Below are 17,871 nucleotides of genomic sequence, written 5' to 3'. Positions count from 1 at the left end.
AAATGGGCCCATCCTCATGATGGCTGAGATCTTCTCTGGGTTGGCTTTGATGCCACACTCAGAGATGATAAAACCCAACATCATACCCCTTGGGACCCCAAAAACACACTTCTCGGGGTTGAGCTTAATGTTGTTTGCTCAGGGTTTCGCGAAGGTCTGGTCTAAATTAGCTATGACCTAGTCAGCCCATTTGGACTTTACCACGATGTCATCCACGTAGGCCTCAACGGTTCGCCCGATGAGGTCCCCAAAATATTTGAGCATACAATACTGGTATGTAGCCCTTGTGTTTTTAGACCAAACGGCATTATGACGTAGCAGAATGATCCAAATGGGGTGATGAAAGATGTCACGAGCTGGTCAGACTCTTTCATCATGATTTGTTGGTACCTGGAGTATGCATCTCGGAAGCAAAGGGTTTTGCACCCTGAGGTTGAGTTGACTACTTGGTCTATGCATGGCAAAGGAAATAGATCCATTGAACACACTTTGTTGAGACCCATGTAGTCAACACACATTCTCCATTTCCCACTCTTTTTTTGTACCAGAACGGGTTTGGCTAACCACTCGAGGTGGTATACATCCTTGATGAACACAGCCACCAAAACCTTCGCAATCTCCTTGTTGATGGCCCTATGCTTCTCCTCATCGAAGTGATGCAGGTGCTGCTTCACCAACATGGAGCCTAGCCTAATCTTCAAGGCATGCTTGATAACTTCTCTCAGAATGTCTAGTATGTTCGAGGGTTTCCACGCAAAGATGTCTCTGTTGGCGTGGAGGAAGTCGACGAGTGCGCTTTCCTATTCAGAGGAAAGCATGGTGCCAATGTGCACCACTTTGCCCTTGGAGCCGCTAGGGTCTATGAGGACCTCCTTGGCGCCCTCTATAGGCTCAGAAGACTTGGCCGACCATTTAGGGTCAGGTGCTTCTTCAGCGACCTCCTTCCTGATGGCCACAAGCTCCTTGGAGGCGACGATTGCCATGACATGTTCGCAACACTTGACCTCACACTCGTAGGCACACTAGAAGGAGGTGCCAATGGTGATGATCCCGCATGGTCCTAGCATCTTTAGCTTCAGATAGGTGTAGTTGGGGATGGCCATGAACTTCACATAGCATGGACGTCCCATGATGGCATGGTAGGTTTCGTGGAAGTCGACCACCTCAAAGGTAAGGGACTCCATCCTATAATTGGTTGGATCCCCAAAGGTGATGGACAGATCGATCTGCCTAAGTGGCATGGCCTGCTTTCTAGGCATGGTGCCATGGAAAGGCCTTCTGGTCGATCAGATGTGTGATCGCTCGATGCCCATGGTGTCGAGTGTTTCGGCGTACATGATGTTGGCGCCGCTGCCTCCATCCATCAGTACCTTGGTGAGCCACTTTGTGCCAATGATCGGGTCGACCATGAGCGGATATCTCCCCAGTTGTGGGATGGTCTCTAGGTGGTTAGTCCGATCTAAGGTTATGGTAGACTCCAACCATCAGAGGAAGGTAGGAGCAGCCGGATTTGTCGTATAGACCTCATGGCATGTGAGCTTCTAGCGACGCTTGGAGTCGTAGGCCGTTGACCCTCCAAAAATCATGAGGTAGCCATCCAATGTTGAGAAAGCCACCATCAATCCCCTCGGCGTCATCCATGGATGGCTTAGGGTCCTTCCTATGCTCCCATTGTTGTAGCCTCTAGACAAGAATAGCTTCATGCGACCGCAGTCCTTGTATAGATGCTTGATGGGGAAAGCATGGTTTAGACATGGTCCTTCGAGTAGCTTCTTGAAGTTGTCCAAGGTGCCCTCGATGGGCTTAAAAGCATCTAGGCCCCTTGTTGGGTTTCAGTGATTAATGACAATACGTGATTACTGTGACTAACGTGTGTTTTGCAGAAACAATTGAGTTAGGTCACGGTAATGGAGATCGATTGGGCCATCATGGTTGTCATGCCCCTACGATGGAAATCGTTTCGGGTTTCAAAGGATGGACGACAAGGTTAAGGATGAGCTAGATCTAAGTGTCGATTGGAGTTGAAGAGACACTTAGAGTAGTTTAGGACTTTGTTTTTCCTTTGGCCATACTATTATGGGGGGTATGGACGGGTAGCTTGACCTAGGTGAGTCTAGTGAGTTAGGTGTGGTGCACACTTGTTAAAACTAGCGCTAGGTAGCACCTACATATGCCTAAGATCAAATGGAGCAAACTTCATTCACATATGATCGAGAGTTGGAAGTGAATGGAGGGTCAAATATTGACCGGACGCTGGCTTTGGTGTGACTGGACGCTGGCACAGAGTCCGGTCAGTTCATTTGACTGAGGTGGAATCGTTCGGTGTGACCGGACGCTGGAAGGTCATGTGACCGGACGCTGAGAGCCAGCGTCCGGTCATTTCTAGTAAGGTTCCAGGGAGGGTAAATCATGACAGGACGTGTCCGGTCAGTGCTAACCTGACGCTGGCAGCGTCCAGTCACACTGTAAACTTTGGAGTTCGGGGTTAACTGACCGAAGCGTCCGATCAACATGACTGGAGCGTCTGGTCACCCCATAGAGGCACATAACGGTTCATTTTTCAGCCCATGTTATAAATAGAATCCCCACTCATGTGTGAAGGGACTTTTGCTCATTCCAACAGCTGAGAAACACCTTAGAGAGTGCCAAGAAGAGCAAGGTCCTAATGAGGTGATTGAAATTTGAGAATCCAAAAGAGAGACCTCAATAGTGAAGATCGAGAGTAGCAAAGTGTGCATCCACCTTCTCATTAGGCTTGTCATGGTCAAGTGAGAGTTCATGCTTGTTACTCTTGGTGATCGCCATCACCTAGATGGCTTGGTGGTGATTGGGAGTTTGGTGATCACCCAGCAGAGCTTGTGGGTGACCCAACTCACGTTGTGAGCGGTTGTGGGTGATTCACCACGACGGAGTGTCGAAGAATCAACCCGTAGAGAGCACTTGATCCTTGCGCAGATCAAGGGGGAGCTACACCATTGCACGGGTGCTCCAACAAGGACTAGTGGGGAGTGGCGACTCTCAGATACCTCGGCAAAACATCACCGTGTCCTTTCCTCTCTATTTACTTTGAGCATTTACTTTGTGCAATTCAATTCATGTCTTTACATTCTTAGAATTGCCATGCTAGAGTAGGATTAGAACTTAGGTTGCAAGTCTTTTGTGCGGTAGAACAATTAGAAACACCTTTTAGGCACAAGGGATTAATTGAGCTAACCGTAGGACTTACTGACTGTCACTTAATCTATAAAGTCTGCATTTTGCACCTAAAGACAAAGTAATCAATGATTGAGAATTGTCCCTACCGAGTAAGATATTCCCACATAAACAGAACATAGCACCAGAGCATCAGATTAGGATCCCTATCAAGTTATATAGTGTTTATTAGGTCCACCACAACAGAGCGGGACCGTCGTCTGCTACCGATGAGCAAGACAAAACTGGGCGCCCAACACAGCGCTGTACTGTAAACTTCACCAAACTTTAATAAGATCGCAAATGAAGCAATTACTTAAGACTGCACCAACATTTAATGGCCACTGACTGTCCTCAGACCGAAAAAGAAATGGATGGATCGTCGTTCAGGGATGAAATGAAAGCAGGCATTCAGTAAGACAATACTGCCCTCGGAGTGAAGAGATGAAGTACGGAATGCTTGTGGTGATCCCTGAAGTGAAAGCTGCATATGGATGATCAGAAATGTGGGTGGATTTTGTGGTGATGGCTAATGAAGCCTCTTTGGTTATTAACAGCGGCCAGAGAACCATGTTGAGTTGCCATTGCTAACTCAGAAGTACTCTAACAACACAGATGAAAACGGGCCCAGGCGGCGCTAACGCGCCCTATAATTAGCAAAATCCTACTTTGAGAGGCACTTTTATAAGAGCACTAACGCTATGGTCGCTTGGCTTATAAGCCATACTTTTTTAGTCAACATACAGTATTTTTCTCTCACAACAAATGAGCCAAAAGTACTTTCAGTTATGGCTTATCAGCCAGGCGACCAGGCCATGAGATGATAATGACTTGAGCACGTGAACACGGTGTGTGCCCGTGAAAGATGAAACTCTGAATACTCGTACATGATCCTTTGGAAGCACGTAGGTAGAAGTAGGCCATCAAAATGCTTTTATGTATATGTACAAGGCTACTATAGGCTAGTACACATCTAGTAGATCCATGATGCATGTATCCTAGACCCCTTTCTGGGTAGTACTCTATATGGTATGCATGGGTATGGGCACACTGTCTGCAGAATACACAGTACGCAGGTAGTACAGCTGCTGGCAGATGTGGTAGGCCAGAAGCTTGCCGCCTGGTGAAATGATGGATGGTAGCCAAAGCTGGGAGCCTGGGACTGGGACTCTGCGACGCCCACGTCTCGTTCAGATTCAGCGCCATCTCCAAGGAGAAAAAATGGCACTGGCAGGGTGGCAGCCCCCACACGGGGACGGGGAGGGGAAAAATGAACATCGCGTCGCCGCCAGCCAAAGGCCGTGAAAGAAAGAGAATCCGCTCGGAAAAGCAAGCGCAGGAGCTCACACACGTCGATCCGCCCCGTCTCCAGACTCCAGCCACCAAAGCGGGGGCAATCATGTTCGGGGCCGGGGCCGGGGGCTCGTCATCGCGCAGGCGGCGCAGCGCATAGGGGGGTGATCTTGGGCAGACGATTGGGGAGCAGCTGCCCACTTTGCCAGCAGCCCTTAATTCGCATCAGGGCAGGGCGTCAGAGAAAGCGAAGGAAGCGCTGCTGAGCCTGAGCCTGACCAGCAGTGAGCAGTGTGCAGGAGCAGCGAGCGCAGGCCGCAGGGGGATGAGGGAGGAGAAAGGAAAAGCGTGCCAATAATTCAGGTTGCCAAGTTAAAGCGTAACAGGGCTACAGGAGGAAACGAACGAACGAAATGAAGTTTTTTCCTTTCTTTGTTTTCCAGAAAGAAAAGAAAAAAAATGAAATGAGAAGAAAAGGCATGCCGGAAAAGGTAAAGTTGTGCATCCTTGAAACGAGACAGGGAGCTACATGCCCCCCTCGGCCGTCCGTCCCATGGGAACGCGCTGCGAGAGCGCGACGAAGGACGCAGCGAGCGACGGTGGCTGCACTGCAGATGAACAGGCTGGCTGGAGACGAGAGCAACCAGGCAGCTGCTCCTACTAGCTAGCTCCTCGATGCAAGCTACTGCTAGTCACACTCGCACGACACGTGCTGCATTCCGTTTGCTCAATTGCGGGCTAGCTAGCTAGTGAAGCGGAGGTTAAGTATTACCTGCTGCACTGCTGGCAGAAGCGCATCTCGCGGCCGGCGACGACGACGACGGGGGTCTTGGAGTGCGCCTCGCACACCTTGTGCCGCCGGTGGTAGTCGCGGCACTTGCTCAGGTCCGCCTTGCACCCTTCCACCGCGCACGACGGGCACTGCTGCTGCTGCTGTCCCCCGGGGCGCGGCCGCTTCGCCCCCGCCGCGGCGCCGGGCGACGCCGACGCCGACGCCACCTTGCCCGCCGCAGCCGCCTCCCTCTCCCTGAGGGCCGGCGGCGCCGCGCCGGGCTCGCCGCACTCGCCCAGCCCGCCCAGCTTCAGGTCCACGGAGCACTCGGCGGGTGCCGCCGCTGACCCGGGCGGGCGGCACCCCGTCCCCGTGCCCGCCGCAGCAGCATTGGCGTGGCCCCCCGACGGCCCCGCCGCCGCCGCCGCCGCTGTAGCAGCCGCGTGTTGGTCGTGCTCCAGCTCCGCGAGGTCCCACGCGCCCGGTGCCTTGAGATCCCAGTCCATGCCGACCTACGCACGCCGCCCTCTGCTCGCCGCGCACCGAGGCTGCTACCGCTAATCCTAGTCCTAGCTAGCTACTGCCTGATGCCTGCCTAGCTAGCTGGAGGTGGAGCTGGAGCTGGAGCCTCTCCCTCTCCCTGCTGCCTTGCACACGCGCTCACTCGGGCGGCTGCCTGCTTCCTCTCCTTCCTTCCCTGTCATTCCGCGGGCATTTTTTCTGACGGGCGACAGGCGAGGCGGTGGCGCAGCAACAGTGAGTGCCGGATCTGCCGCTAATTTCGCCGCACGCCAAACGAGCGAGGCCAAATCGGATGCAATTCAGCGAATGCAACGGGGGGGAGAGCGGCGGCGGCGGCTGGATCGACGGATACGAGCGAGAGTACTGGAGGTGTGAGGTGTGAGTGTTTGTTTTCGGCGAGGAGGAGAAATGGAAGGTGCGGTGCGGTGTATAGATAGCAGCCAGCAGCCAACAAAGATTTGCAGCAACAAAAAGCGAGGCAAGGCCCGAGAGGGCAGGAACTGGGTGGGGGGTGGAGTAGGAGCAGTCAGTACTTGCAGAGACAGCTGCGACTGTAGCAAGGGAGTGTGTGCATGAAAAGAGAGAGAAAGACAGGGATGGAGCCGTGGAGGAGGAGGACGACGCCGACGAGGAAGGGGAGAGAGGGCAGCGATATTATTATTATTACTCTGGCACCATGGTGGGGCCGCAACCTTTCCATCCCTGATAGGTCACGACCAATGAAGGGTCAACAATTTTTGTGGTTCTATTATAAAGCGATCTACCTATACTAAAAAAAATATTGAAATTATCATTCACACCATACAAATTATTACGGTTTGTAGTTTGTATAGAAAGTTTTTACTTTCATCATGTCTCACCTTTATTTCTTTCCTACCTTTTTTACCATAGGGCTAAAAAAACATAGCGTTGGGAAATGTGTCGGTGTTTTGAGTTACCACCGACGAATAAATTTATATTATTACGCGTCTGGCTCGGATAATGTGCTTAGAGGACACGAGATTTATACCGGTTCGGACAGAAAGTCCCAACGTTCAGTTCATCGCTGTTGCTCGTGTTACTAGCACCGAAAGTTTGTAGTAGGGGTTACAAACGGGCGAGAGAGGAAAATGATCCCAAGTATCTGGTAAAAGGAGTGAGTGGGTGCTGAGAACTCGATCGCTGCTCAGCTGTGCGTTCATGTCGTGCTCTTGTGCGAATCTGTATCGGATCTTGATGGATCGATCGGTTCAGGATCCCCTTCATGGGGCGCCCTGCTTTTCCTTTTATAGGTCAAGGGAAAGCGTGGGTTATAGCGGAGGAAAAAGAGAAGAACGAGAGAGAGGAAGACCTCCAAGATCGCTGGGTCCTTCTTCTCCTTCATACGGGTCCCGCCAACCCTGTAGATATCAACAGGGACGGCTCCACGTCGCGGTCCTGTCCGTCACGGGCGCCATGAGCAGGCGTCATCCGTCGGTCATAGCGCTCCACTCTGTCCTGGTGGACGTCGTGTTAAACTGACGCATCTATCAGTGTTCGTACGAGGGTTAGGCAGAACATCACTGTTACGCCCGATGCTATTCTTGATGTGAATCCTCATGTATGGCCCGTCGTGGCCGCGGGTTACATCGGGGCATGCCGGTCTCTTTCTTGGTGTAAGAGTTTTGATGTAAGCCCATATGTTTGGATATGGAGTGGTTGGCGGCGGTATGAGTCCCCATTGGGCGAGATGGAGCCCGCACCCAAGGGGTCTAGCAAAGTGGAGCCCACGGCCTTAGGGTCGGGTGATCGCGGCCTCGGGGTCGGGCGAGGCGAAGCCCACCCCTGGAGGTCGGGCGAGGCGGAGCCCACGCATCTAGGGGTCGGCTGGAGCTGTAGGTGTACTCTTGACTGCTCAGTTGAATCATTATTGATGACCATTAGCTCCTCCTCTTCAGATACCCTAGTATTGGTCCTCGACAGTAGCCCCCGAGCCTACGGAGGAGTAAAATACTCCTTCGGATGTTTTTCTAAACGGAAGAACTCTGATGGCCTTAGCCTTTTCTTGACGCCCATGGCGTGTCCTGGGGATGGTGATTCCCTTTCGTCGTGATCGGGCCTCTTAGGGGTATAGCCATGAGATTTGGTGGATCAGAAAAGGTCTTTCCTGATTTCAACCCCTACGAGGGTCTGTCATTCTACGACCGTGCGTTTGGTCTCCTTGTGAGTCCAACTTTCCTCGAGCCCCCGTACGTAGCAGGGGTTCGGTCGAGGGTCGGCTCATCTTCGTGATCGTCTTCCCTCAAGCGTTTCCTCTACGGACGAGCCATGGTGCTCAATGAGTTGTTAATGGGCTAGTCCGAGTGGGCCCTCGGTATCCTGTTCATGGGGGTCCGGCTTGGATCAGTTGGTGACCGATTCTAGATTCTCAATGGTCAATTCATATAGTTCTTAGGTCCGTTAGATCGGTCTCAAGGGCTCTCTGCCTTTCCTCGAGGAAAAACCTTGGATCGAATCCGCCCGAGGCACGAACATGGCCTAGGACGCCCACGACGCTTGTGCGCCTGGCTACTGGCCGCTAGTGGGCCCATCCCTTTTCACCCCTCACTCTAAAAGTGCCTAGAGTGGTTGTCGAACTCGTCGGCAGGCCAACCTTCAAACTTCTGGGCTTAGACGGGCCGTAGGAGCATTTTTAGCTCCGTATCCCTCTTACCTATGATGGGACGTGACCCGTTTGGGGAGACAAAACATTCAGTGCGTTTTCAAGGGGACAAGCCATAGGTTGCGTGCGCATGCCCCGCGATGAGATGTGGTGACAGGTCGTGGCAAGCGCAGAGATCTAGGTGGGCGGTTGGTTTCCTCACACCCATCACCCCTATAAAACCAAAGGGTTAGCCCTTCGGATTTCATACACACGCCTACATCCTAGCCTCCTTAGGCACACCGCCGCCGTCAATGCTTAGGTTTCCTACCTCCGCATCTCCATCGTTGTTGAGCTTACATCCATCTGCTCCCACCTCCAATGGATCCATGGTGCCGTTTCGACATCATCTTCCAACGCATGGAGGGCCTCATCCATCACGGTCTTCTTCATGTGCGGACCTCGGCTGAGGAGTGGTTGCTGCCCAGCGACGAGGGTTCGCCATCAGTCGCCCGACGGCTACGTGGTGTCGTTCGCCCACTTCCATGAGCGTGGGCCTTGTGACCCCCACCCATAAATTCCTCCGAGGGTTGCTGCACTTCTACAAGATTGAGCTACAGCATATCAATTCCAATAGGATCCAGCACATGGTGGTGTTTTGTCATGCTGTGCGAAAGGATTCCTAGGGATCTGCCCCACTTTGACTTGTGGAGGTATTTCTTTCGCCGTCAGCCTCTAGAGGAGGAGGGAGAAGGGCAGTAGGCAGGAGCTACACATGCCAATGGGGTGTGCCGGTATCCAACTTCGGAATAATCGGGTCGGCGAGTACCCATCCATGTGGCTCTTAACAGTCTAACAAGGGGTGGCACTCATAGTGGTTCTACCTCAAGAATGATGCCGCCGCCCCTCTGTTGGAGTTCACCGGGCGCCTGATCGAAGAGGCCCTAGAGCAGTGGAGGAAGTGGGGCGTGCCGGAGAAGGACAAGAAGAAGATCCGAGACCACATCATCGCCATCCACATCCTAAAGGGGAATGGCCTAAAAGGGTCAGGCATCATCTAGGCCTACCACGCGAGGAGGGTGGCGCCGTTGATGACGCGCGTGCCCCCGCTATACGCGATGGCACCTGAGGCGTCGTTTGACACTCCAACATGCTTCATGGCTAAGGCCACTAAGGTATAAACTTATGATGATGGAAGTGATGAGAACATGATAATGAAAATGAAAATAAAAGTGATAGTGATGATGATGAACCAAGGATGAATTACTTGACACGCTAGATGATGCTAAAGAACACTTTGACATTAAGAGAAGGGAATGTAAAAGCTTGCATAAGGAACTAAAAGCCCTTAAGCACATTTTTGATGAGCTCAATGCATCTCATGAGAGGCTAGAGGAAGCCCATGAGAAGCTTGGCAAGGTTCACAAGAAGCTTGAAAAAGCTCATTCCTCTTTGCTTAATGAGCAAAATGAGAAGAAGCACATTGAGACATGTGATGTAGGCTTAACTTGTGATATAATTGATGAATTATTCTATAAGTCTATCATTGTTGCTCCCACTAACCCTTCTTATAACACTTCTACTTTCACCTCATCTAGTAGTGATGGTTTCACATGTGATGCCTCACTAATAGGTTGAGAATGAGACTCTCAAGAAGGAGGTCAATGAGCTCACTCATACCTTGGCTAAGGTCTATGGTGATGAGGACCGCTTGCTTATGTGCTTGGGTAGCCAAAGAGCTTGTCTCTATAAAGAGGGATTGAGCTATGCCCCCTAAGAAAGGCAAGGCGGTCTTTACTCCTCACAAGACTAGTTTTGTGAAGAACAATGGTTAGTTTTGCACTAGTTGCAAGCAAGTTGGTCATAAAGAGCATAAGTGCAAGAACAAGAGTGAAAATGCTAATGTATCCTCAATTAAGATTAATCCTTTCTATGTGCTTACTAAGAGTACAAATAGGTGTAAAAGCTAAATTCATTGGTACACCATAGATGGGCTCAAAGAAGAAAGCCATTTGGGTGCCAAAGAGCTTGGTCACTAACATTCAAAGACCCAAGCAAGTTTGGATACATAAAAAGAATTGATCTTCTTTTGTAGGTCAATTACAAAGCCAGAGGAATGGCATTGGGTTCTTGATAGTGGGTGCACTCAATACATGACTGGTGATGCAAGAATGTTCATCTCAATCAATACAAATGTCAATGATGGTTATGATAGTATCACATTTGGTGACAATGGCGAAGGCAAGGTCAAAGAGCTTGGTAAGATTGCAATATTCAATGACATGAGCATTTTCAATGTGTTGCTTGTTGAGAGATTAAACTTCAATTTGCTATCTGTGGCTCAATTATGTGATCTTGGATTTAAATACATATTTGGGGTAGATGATGTAGAAATCAAAAGTGTAGATGGCTCTAATTTGATCTTCAAAGGCTTTAGATATAACAATCTATACTTGGTTGATTTCAATACTAATAAAGCTCAACTATCTATATGTTTGTTCACTAAGCCTAGCATGGGTGGGTTATGACATAGAAGGCTTCGTCATGTTGGAATAAAACAATTAAATAGATTGGTTAAGCATGACTTGGTTAGAGGCTTGAAAGATGTGTTTAAAAAGGATAAGCTTTGTAGCTCTTATCAAGCCGGCAAACAAGTTGGAAACACCCATCCTAAGAAAAGCATGATGAGCACTAGTAAAGCATTTGAGTTATTGCACATGGATTTATTTGAGCCAACACAATACACTAGCATCGGTGGAAACAAATATGGCTTTGTGATAGTAGATGATTATACTAAATACACTTGGGTATTCTTCCTAGTGGACAAAAGTGATGTGTTTGCAATATTCAAATCATTTATCAAGGACATTCACAATGAGTTTGAAACAACCATCAAGAGAGTTAGAAGTGACAATGGTAGTGAGTTCAAGAATACTAGAATTGATGAGTTATGTGATGAATTTGGAATTAGACATTAATTCTCGACCAAGTACACTCCACAATCAAATGGCCTTGTTGAGAGGAAGAATAGAACACTCACTGATATGTCAAGGTCTATGTTTAGTGAGTATAATATGAGTGAATCTTTTTGGGCCGAAGCTATCAACACGGCTTACTATTGTAGCAATCGTCTCTATTGTCACCCATTGAAAGAGAAGACACCATATGAGCTCTTGAATGGTAGAAAGCCCAACATTGTATATTTTTAGGTTTTTAGTTGCAAATGCTATATCTTGAAGAAAGGCACTAGATTGGACAAATTTGACAAGAAATATGATGAAGGATTCCTACTTGGATACTCAACTACTAGCAAAGCATATAGAGTTTGGAATTTGATTAGTGGTACTCTTGAGAAAGTTCATGATGTTGAATTTGATGAAACCAAGGGTTCTCAAGATGAGAATGAGAACTTAGAAGATGTTAGAGGCATTCAACTTTCAAATGCCATGAAGAACATGGATGTTGGTGAATTAAGGCCTAGGCAAGTGAATGATGATGAAGATGATCAAGTGCAAGTGCTCTCTAACACAAATTTGTAAGATGATACAAATCAAGCTAGTACAAATGGCTCTCATGATAATGAACAAAATCAAGTGGCTAGTACATCATCTCAACCCAATGATCAAGCAAGTGCAAGCGATCAAGTTTCAATACTCCAACCAACCAATATCATATGGGATCATCCATTGGATAGTATTATTGGTGATATTTCAGGAGGTGTGCAAACTAAATCAAGATTGGCTTCATTTTATGAGTATTTCTCATTTGTGTCATCTATTGAACCAAAGAAGATAGATGAAGCATTGAAGGATGTTGACTGGGTGAATGCTATGCATGAAGAATTGAATAACTTCATAAAAAATCAAGTATGAGAATTAGTAGAGAGACCCAAGGGATAAAATGTGATTGGAACCAAATGGGTTTTAGAAACAAGCAAGATCAAGATGGAATAGTAGCAAGGAACAAAGCAAGATTGGTAGCACAAAGATATACACAAGTTGAATATCTTGACTTTGGAGAAACATATGCCCCCATTGTTAGATTGAAAGCAATTAGAATCGTACTAGCTTATACTTGTGCCCACAACATCAAGCTCTATCAATTGGATGTTAAGAGTGCATTTCTCAATGGTTACATCAATAAGTAAGTGTATGTTGAGCAACCTCCTGGTTTTGAAGATGACAAGAAGCCTGGCCATGTGTACACGTTGAAGAAGGTATTGTATGGCTTAAAGCAAGCACCTAGAGCATGGTATGAGAGATTGAGGGACTTTCTACTCTATAAAGGGTTCATGATGGGCAAGGTTGTCACCACTCTTTTCACTAAGAAGATTGACAAAGACTTATTTGTGTTGCAAATCTATGTTGATGACATCATATTTGGATCAACCAATTTGTGAAGAGTTTGGAAAGATTATGGCTAATGAGTTTGAAATGTCCATGATTGGAGAGTTAAGTTACTTCCTTGGTCTTCAAATCAAAGATATGCTCAAGAAGTTTGGCATGAGTGATAGCAAAGCTATTAGTATACCAATGGGAACAAATGGCAACTTAGGATAGTGATGCAAGTGGCAATATGGTGGATCAAAAATTATATCAGTCTATGATTGGAAGCCTACTCTATGTGACCTTATCAAGGCTAGATGCCATGTTTAGTGTATGCATGTCTGCAAGATTTCAAGCCGCACCACGAGAAAGTCATTTGAAGGCTATAAAGAGAATATTGAGGTACTTGAAAGCATACACAAAATGTTAGTTTGTGGTATCCCAAAGGAGCAAAATTTGAGCTAGTTTGTTACTCCGACTTGGATTATATGGGATGCAAGGTTGAAAGAAAGAGCACCTTAGGCACATATCAATTGTTAGGAAGATCACTTATTTTATGGTCATCAAAGAAGCAAAATAGTATTGTATTATCAACCACCGAAGTCGAATACATATCCACCAGTAATTGTTGTACACAAATACTTTGGATGAAGGCCACCTTGAGTAACTTTGTTATCAAGTTCAAGAGAGTGACATTGCTATGTGATAATAAGAGTGCAATCAACTTAATCAACAATCTGGTTCAACATGCAAGAACAAAGCACATTGATGTCCGCCACCATTTCATAAGAGATCACCAACAAAAAGGGGATATTTGCATTGAGAGTGTAGGAACCAAAGATCAACTTACCAATATATTCACCAAGCCATTGGATGAGAAAAGGTTTTACAAGCTAAGGAATGAGTTGAACATATTGGATTTCTTAAATATATGTTGATGCACCCTCCACTTATATGACATGCCTCTCCTTCGAGCAATCCAAGGTAAAAGTTGATTGGCATGGCATACATCCTTAGTAAGGACATGATTAGTGTATCTAGTCATCTTTCACATTTAATAGGCTCATTCATGAAAATCAAATGAATTTGATGATTGTATGGTACCACTATTGCTTCTATGCTTGACTTGATCTAGTGGTAGCATATGACACATTTGTGGGCTTGTAAACCTAGTGTTTGATATAGAAAATGATCTCTAAGTGTTTAACTCAACATGGTACAAGATAACCCTTACTTGGAGGTGTGAAGAAGCTTGTCCTTGGATCAAACCAAGTTAAATATCTTTGGCAAGTATTCTAGATTGAACCATATTTGGGAAAATGATCCTCACCCCATTAATTGACATTGGTAATCTCAACCTATCTACATTTTGAACCTTTGTGGTCATTGATGACAAAGGGGGAGAAATAGTGTACAAAGATAGTGAAAAGATAACAAATGGGAAGAAATTGAGAAATTGACATAGGGGGAGAGATATGACAAAGGAAGAGGATCAATTAAAATTTTAAGCACACAAGTAGGGGGAGCAAGCTCATAAACTTGGTTTGAATGTGCATTTCATATGTTTGCTTGCATGGCACAAGTTTGAAATTTCAATATCCATGCTTGTGTGGTGTATGCTAGTTGTAGGTTTGAATGATGAAATGAAAAACTAGCATGCATAGGTTAAGTAACTAGACTCATGCTCACATTATAAAAACTAGGCCCTTACTTCTAATGTTGATCTCATGGGGTATTCTAATTTTTGTGTATGTCTAGTTACTAATGGTGCTAAGGATGGTATATTGGTGCACTCCAATTGGTATCATGCTTTAAAGGTCCATCTTTTATACCTTAGCATCATTTGGTAGATATTGTCTCCTATATTTCCTATCTAAGCATATGTGTAGGGGGAGCAATTGCTACCATTTAGGGTTCATGAAACTTGTCCATATCCTTTTACACATGGTAAATATGCTTGGGCAAGCAACATGAATTCAATTGAATTTCAATTCATATCTTTGTGAAAGGGTTGTCATCAATTACCAAAAAGTGAGAGATTGAAAGCTCTAGTTTGGTTTTGGTGAATTGATGAAACCCTAAGTGCTAACCTAGTTTATCAAAGTGATTATGAGATAGATAGCACTATTCCAAGTGATGAAGCAAATAAAGATCATGACATGTTGATGGTGTCAGGTTCATAAACCCTGGGGTCCCTCATGGACTGGCTTCCTAGCAAAAGCTCGACCTAGCAGACGACGTTGCGAATGACGCGCAACTCCTAGGCCAGCCCAAAAACCTAACGACAGGCCAGAAGGGCGATCTAGTATCTAACCGGAAGGCCTAACCAAGGAGGAACCACGCTCACTTCTGACTCCGGCCTGCCCCTCCGACTGGAAGGCCTGGCCAAGGAGAAATCATGCTCGCTTTCGACTCTAGCCCTGCCTCTCCGAACTAGAAGGCCTAGCCAAAAGAGGACCGACGCCCGCCTCCAACTCTGGCCTGCCTCTCTGACTAGAAGGCCTGACCAGCTCACCTCCAACTCTAGCGCTCGCTTCTGACTCTAGCCCGCCTCTCCGACCGAAACGCCTGGCCAAAGAGGAACGACGGTCGCCTCTGACTCCGACTCGCTTCTCCGACCGGGAGTACACCGAACTTCTGCTTACAGCTCTTCTCCGATCGGAAGGCCGGAGCCGACTAGGGAACGACCGACTTGGGACACTCACTCGGTGAAGACCTAGGAAATAGACAGAGCAAGTAAGACAAGGCGCTCTAGTCAACCGCAATATTAGGGATCGTACCCTACACACCTATAGGACAGTACTGTCATACCGTGTTAGAAGGATGTACCACAACCTCCCAGACATGTCAGAACCCGAACAATGTTGTGGGCACCGACAATTATCCTACAGTATGGTAGGCGCCAACATCTGCCATACTAGAAGAAGACGATGGAACCTACCACATGCATCTGAACATCAATAGTGTTGTGGGTGCGGATAAACCTCCTTGTACCTAATAGTGTGGGCAACAAGACTAGGAAACACACACACACTCTCTCTTGTAAAGCGATCCCCTTCATCTATAAAAGGGGGTGCGCTCTCTCCAAAAGGATGATGGATCGACAGAGAATTGAACCACTAGGATCGATTCACAAATGATTCAAACAACCTACGATTTAAACGATTCCAATAGAGCACACGCTCAAACACTTAGCGCATGTAGGAGCTCCCGTCTCTCTTGGCCCTTTAGTCCAGAGTCCGACCAGACCTCTTGCACCCCCCATCTTACTCCCTCTTATTTGTAATCCCACAACAAACTTCGAGCACCTAGGCTCAAGAATAAAGTCACTGACCGACTCAAACTGGACATAGGGCACATTGCCTGAACTAGTATAAACCCTGTGTCATTGAGTGCTAGGCCACATCCAATCACAACATACGACAAAACTATAAATATTTATGTGTTGGTCACTTTCTGCACCAACAGATAGTGATGGCATGGTGATGATCAAATGCTTGGACTTGGAAAAGAAGAAAGAAAATCAAAAAGCTCAAGGCAAAGATGAAATTAATAGGAGCTTTTTGGTTTAGTGATCGAGACACTTAGAGAGTGTGATCACATTTAGGATCAATAGCAGTACTATTAAGAGGGGTGAAACTCGTATCAAAATGCGGTTATCAAAGTGCCACTAGATGCTCTAACTCATTGCATATGCATTTAGGATCTAGTGGAAAGCTAACACCCTTGACAATGTTTGTGAAAATATGCTAACACACGTGCACAAGGTGATACTCTTAGTGGTTGACACATTTGAGCAAGGGTAAAGAAGTTGGTAAAGTCATAGAGCTCACTGGAGCTGACCGGATGCCGGTCAGGATGCTAATCCTACATGTCCGGTCAGTAGTGGATCAGTGGCGTGGTCTTATTTTTGATGACTGGACCCTGGCGACATTGTTGACTAGATGCGACGAAGGTGAGTCCAGGTCACTGCTGACATATGCTAACAATGGTGGCTATAGAGAAGGCGTGAAGGGACAGAGAAGACCGGACGCTGTAGTGAGCCCAGTCATGGTGGACCAGACGCGTCCGGTCAAGAAAATGCCTCTCTAGAACCTTACTAGAAATGACCGGACTCTAGTGATAGAGTGTTCGGTCACTTTGAGCAGCACGTTCGGTCACCACTTAATCATGAAAGATGCTGAGAATCAACAATTGAGATCATATGGTGAAGAATCAAAAGAGACATGTGGTGACCATCGGGCGACCGGTCGTAGGGGTCCAGTGTTCGGTCAACTTGACTGGTGCATCTGGTTAGCCCATGTTTCACTGGACAATAGAGCCAATGGCTCTATTCGTGGGGGGCTCTCTATTTAAACCCCATGGCTAGCTCAAGCTCACTCTCTTGGCCATTTGCATTGACATAGCAACCTTGTGAGCTTAACCAAAGCCCTCCCACTCATCTCCATCATTGAATCATCATCTTTGTGAGATTAGGAGAGAATCCAAGTGCATTGCTTGAGTAATTGCATCTAGAGGCACTTGGTGTTCGTGTTTTGCTGTGGTATTTGCTTGTTACTCTTAGTGGTTGCCGCCACCTAGATGGCTTAGAGCAGCGAGGATCATCGAGTGGAGGTTGGTGATTGTCTCCGGCTTCGATCATGGTGATTGTGAGGGGTTCTTGATCTTTCCTCGGCGGAAAGCCAAAAGGTACTCTAGTAAATTACTCATGGCTTGTATGATCCTCATCTTATGTTGGTTGTGCGGCACCCTATTGAGGGTTTGGCGTGTGATACCAATTAGCACGTGAACCTCATGAATTGCCACAACGAGGACTAGCTTGCCAGCAAGCAAGTGAACCTCGGTAAAAATCATTGTGTCATCATTTGATTCTGAGATGATTGATCTTCATTGGTATTCATTCTTGTGATTGATTGGTTCATTCCTCGACTCGGCGGTATAACCATCTTGCTCTCTCTTTTTACATTACCGTAAACTAGTTGTCAAGCTCTTTAGTGTAGCTAGTCGTGAGAGCTTGTTAGTTTGGTTAGTGTGGCTCTTTAGTTAGCCTTTGAGAGCACACTAACTTAGTATAGTAACATAGCCATTATGTGGATAGAGACTATAGAAACTAGAATTGTGGTAGGTGGCTTGCTTTTTAGTAGGCTAACTCAACACTCACTTCACCT

General features: G+C 47.0%; 1 protein-coding gene across 1 annotated transcript; it reads right to left on the bottom strand.

The window, feature by feature from the left end:
- Positions 1–4,042: 4,042 nt before the first annotated feature.
- Positions 4,043–6,396, bottom strand: LOC136472896 (teosinte glume architecture 1-like). The gene has a single exon (XM_066470595.1). It carries the CDS (start codon positions 5,761–5,763, stop codon positions 5,254–5,256), a length of 510 nt encoding a protein of 169 aa, XP_066326692.1. The 5' UTR covers positions 5,764–6,396; the 3' UTR covers positions 4,043–5,253.
- Positions 6,397–17,871: the final 11,475 nt, after the last annotated feature.

The sequence above is a fragment of the Miscanthus floridulus genome, chromosome 8, assembly GCF_019320115.1.
Source record: "Miscanthus floridulus cultivar M001 chromosome 8, ASM1932011v1, whole genome shotgun sequence".
In the NCBI taxonomy this organism is placed as follows: domain Eukaryota; kingdom Viridiplantae; phylum Streptophyta; class Magnoliopsida; order Poales; family Poaceae; genus Miscanthus; species Miscanthus floridulus.
The sequence above is the reverse complement of the archived record's forward strand: the minus strand, read 5'-3'. Positions and strand labels throughout refer to the sequence as shown.